At 43.4% G+C, this 3,648-nt stretch overlaps 1 protein-coding gene across 3 annotated transcripts; it reads right to left on the bottom strand.

Moving 5' to 3' along the window:
* Positions 1-11: 11 nt before the first annotated feature.
* LOC116379802 (stress-induced-phosphoprotein 1-like) lies at positions 12-3,555 on the bottom strand. 3 transcript variants are annotated; one of them, XM_031841772.1, is made up of 8 exons: positions 3,265-3,555; positions 2,946-2,991; positions 2,190-2,280; positions 1,912-2,053; positions 1,596-1,700; positions 1,088-1,175; positions 621-639; positions 12-427 (listed from the first exon to the last, which is right to left on the bottom strand). In XM_031841772.1, exons 1-8 carry the CDS (start codon positions 3,433-3,435, stop codon positions 349-351), a joined length of 741 nt encoding a protein of 246 aa, XP_031697632.1. In that variant the 5' UTR covers positions 3,436-3,555; the 3' UTR covers positions 12-348. The 3 variants fall into 3 exon arrangements, 2 of the variants coding, with proteins under 2 accessions (XP_031697632.1, XP_031697631.1); XR_004212476.1 differs by having other exon boundaries at positions 356-427; positions 621-1,175; XM_031841771.1 differs by lacking the exon at positions 12-427 and having other exon boundaries at positions 558-1,175.
* Between the last annotated feature and the right edge of the window lie 93 nt (positions 3,556-3,648).

The following is a 3,648-nucleotide window of genomic DNA, read 5'->3' as shown; positions in this document are numbered from 1 at the left end:
CAGGAAATGCAATGTGTTTATCAGTGAGCTCGACAATGACCGATATCTATTTTGGTCATAAAAGCAGATCACAGCTGCTCACAGAATGATGGAAAAAGGTCAATTATGTCCTCACTTCCTTATTAAAACAACCAGAGTTTGTTCAAAATAAACAGAGCGTACAGTTGGAGCTTTTTATCACCCTTCATAGAACAACTTTATGTGAAGTCCATCTCCTTATTGCAGTGGTCCTGGAACAACTAGATGGGCTTCAGTTGACGGCTTTATTCTGTTGTTGTTTACCCCTAAAGACTGAATTCATGACTCCAGGCTAAACATGCAACGTGTCCTCACACACGCTCAGTGTTTTTACATTTTAAAGACGTCCAAGACGTCTTTCTCTGTCACTTCCAATGTGATGTTCCCGACCCACAGAGAGCGACAGCTCCTGGAAGACAGAAAGAGGGAAGTCAGCAGGAGAGAACAAAGAAGTTCATGTTTGCATTATATTGTCATTTTTTTACTACACGCAGCGTACGTATGACAACATTCAAAAATAATAACTATAAAAAGAAGAGAGGATTGATTTGCTTCATGTTTAGAATGATACTGTTAAACTACTGTCTATTACAGACACGTACCCACTCTGGTCCTTCAGTGCTGGAAGTAAAGAGGAGACAGGAAGTGGACATCATGGAAGGACAAAACAACAAAAACAGAGCATCAATGAGATGTATTTACAACGATGAACCACTGTGGTCTGCTGTAAAGTACACTAATGTGCTGACACAGCACTTACTTACTGTAACATCATATCAATAAACAATAAACTCCCACTGGACTCTACAGTTCATGCAGCATGTCTGCTTTAGTCCAGATTGCTGATACATCTTCATATCCAACATACTGAATATATTCTACTCTGTAAACTACATATTTCTCTGCCCCTTTCTTTGCAGCAGTGTGCTGTTCATATCTTACTGTCCATGTATTTAATAATCTTTACACATAAGTGTTGCGGTCTCTGCTGTTGATGTGTGACGTGACTGGAACAGAGAGCGGTGCTGCCCCCGTGTGGACACAAGCGGGGCTGCGGCTGAGCTCTTACTTTGGGCCTCTGGTGAGGTGACGACCGCCTGAACGGTGGTGAACTTCTCCAGCAGCGCTTCACTCTGCTCCTCCTCGAAGCCCAGCTCCTACAGGGAAAGTCAAGAGGTAAGAACATTAAAGTCACCTCATGGAAACATCTCTTTTCTTTTTCAAATGCACTCAAGAACGACACGTCATCGACATTTAGACGAGGACAACGCTCGGCTCTAACCGACCGCCTCAACCTGGTCATCAGAGCTGGAAAACAATCTCAGCTCTTGTACGTCCAGACTGTTGGTCCCTCTTGACCTGTTAACAGCCAGCTAACCACACGTCTGTATTCACCACAGTTCATATGGTTTGGATTGAACATGTTGATATCATGTTCTTAAATCAATTATAAACACAAATACAAAAGAAAGAAGCCGGAAGCTGGAACTGGACTGATTTCAGCTCCTGGTTTTATGTGCACGCTTCAGTTCACTTCAATTCATGAAGTTCTTGATGGACGCCTCGGTTCTCCTCACCGTGAGCTGCAGGACGCGGCAGGAGAGGAGTTTACTGGAGGCTTCCTTACAGAGCTGATCCAACTTCAACACCCGCTCCATGGCCGCCTCTGCTTCACTGAACTGCTGGAATGCGCACACGCACACACACACACACACACACACACGCACACACGCACACACACACACACACACACACACACATCGTTTTTTACACTACGCAGGTGTGTTTTAAAAAAATGATATCGTAATAAGATACATTTTAAGTCCAAATGCTGAATCACAAACTGCAAAATCGAATGTTCTGTAGGAACGTATTTGTCTGCTGTGAGCTGACCTTTAACCCCATCAGAGCACACCCCTTACGGAAGTACCCCTTCGGCCAATCGGGAGCCAGCTGAATGGACCTCTGAGCGTCTGCGAGGGCGGACGAGTACTGCTCCAGACACCAATAACAGTAGGAGCGGTTTCCATAGAACCTGTGGGAGTCGCGTAGAGACACTGATGTCAAACCAAAGTGAACGTGAGGAGGAGGAGGAGGATGAAGGTGGGGTGCCATCAGGAGAGGACAGGGTCACTGTCGCTGAGCTGCACAGGTCAGAGGTCATATGTCACCTGTGGTCCTTGGGGTTGCAGTAGATGGCTTCTGTGAACATGTCCACCGCTTGGATGTACTGGCCTTGCTCGAACATCTGAATGCCCTGCACTGGAGAAAGCACACACACGCACACACACACACACACACACACACACAGACTTTTAAACTATGAGGACTTTTTACCGACAGTGTGTTCTGTGAATTATTCTTAGTAACCAGAGCTTTGTTCATGAAAAGGAACATCTTTCACAGCTTTGAGCGCAGAGGTATTGTGGAATGTGAGAAAATATGTTTTTGTAATTTGGGTGAACCAGCATTTAAAACTTTGCATTAGCAGCAATGTCAGTAGACAATACCTGAAGTTATTCTGTGGTTTTATGTCTCAGTAAAGTTTTAACGACTAACAACAGCTAACGTCTATCCCTGATCCATTATTGAAACTTTGCCTCAACACAACATATTAAAGCTACTACGTGGAACTTTCATTTAGTGTTGATTCTGGCGACCCCTGTGGACAAAAGCGGTAGTGTTTCAGAGCACCAGAGTCCCTTCAGAAGTCCCTTTAGGTCTGACAGTCTCAGGTTAATTAACACTACTCATTAGTATTGGAGGATGAGATGAGAACTTAAAAGAGTCAGAATGAAATATGAAATTCACACAATATTTGGAATCTGATGGACTGAATTAACCTAAACAACGTAAATACGTGTTTATCTTCTTCATTAGTTATTAAAAGGGCACAACGTGTATCTAAAGGTCAGACATCGATTCACCTGTCAGAGACTCGCCCCTCCTCTTCATTTCTTCTGTGCTCTCCGTCTGCAATCACATCAGTTCTCTTAGTATATTGTGTCCAAACCTAATGTGTTCCAAACCAATAATGTAGGTCTATTAAAAAAAATGTATAAAATCAATGGTAAGTTGGACAATAAAATAATGAATTAAGGTACAAAACATTCTATTAAATCTCCTCAAAGCGACCGGACTCCATTGACAGAAACAGTAAGTTTACCTCCATTGTCATTGTGAAACGCACTTCATTCAAACTCATCATAACGGTGTGTGTGTGAGTGTGTGTGTGTGTGTGTGCACCTGGCTGCTCCGGGCCTCGTTCTCCTCGTTTTCTCTGGAGATCTGTGTTGCTCTGTTCTTCAGGCCTTTGAGTTTGATGTGGCTGGCGGCGTTGGCCACAAATGCGCTGCTGACATCCCACTCTGGCTCCTGAAACACAGCAGAGTGACACACAAAACAGGCTGACAACATGTGATCACTACAGTATGAAAGGACAAAGACAGCGAGTGCCAGTTCGCCCTCTTGAGATTTATTAGTTTAATGACACCACACCCAATAAAGTTTGTCATTTTGCCAAAGCAAACGTCAAAGTTCAATCTGCAACCTCCGTTCTCCGAATGGAGAATTAAAACATCGAAAGTTTCTAACCCAATGTGTATTTAAATATAATCATATAGAGATTAA

This window comes from Anarrhichthys ocellatus, unplaced genomic scaffold (assembly GCF_004355925.1).
Source record: "Anarrhichthys ocellatus isolate YVR2014 unplaced genomic scaffold, GSC_Weel_1.0 scaffold5241, whole genome shotgun sequence".
Classification (NCBI taxonomy): Eukaryota; Metazoa; Chordata; class Actinopteri; order Perciformes; family Anarhichadidae; genus Anarrhichthys; species Anarrhichthys ocellatus.
The sequence above is the reverse complement of the archived record's forward strand: the minus strand, read 5'-3'. Positions and strand labels throughout refer to the sequence as shown.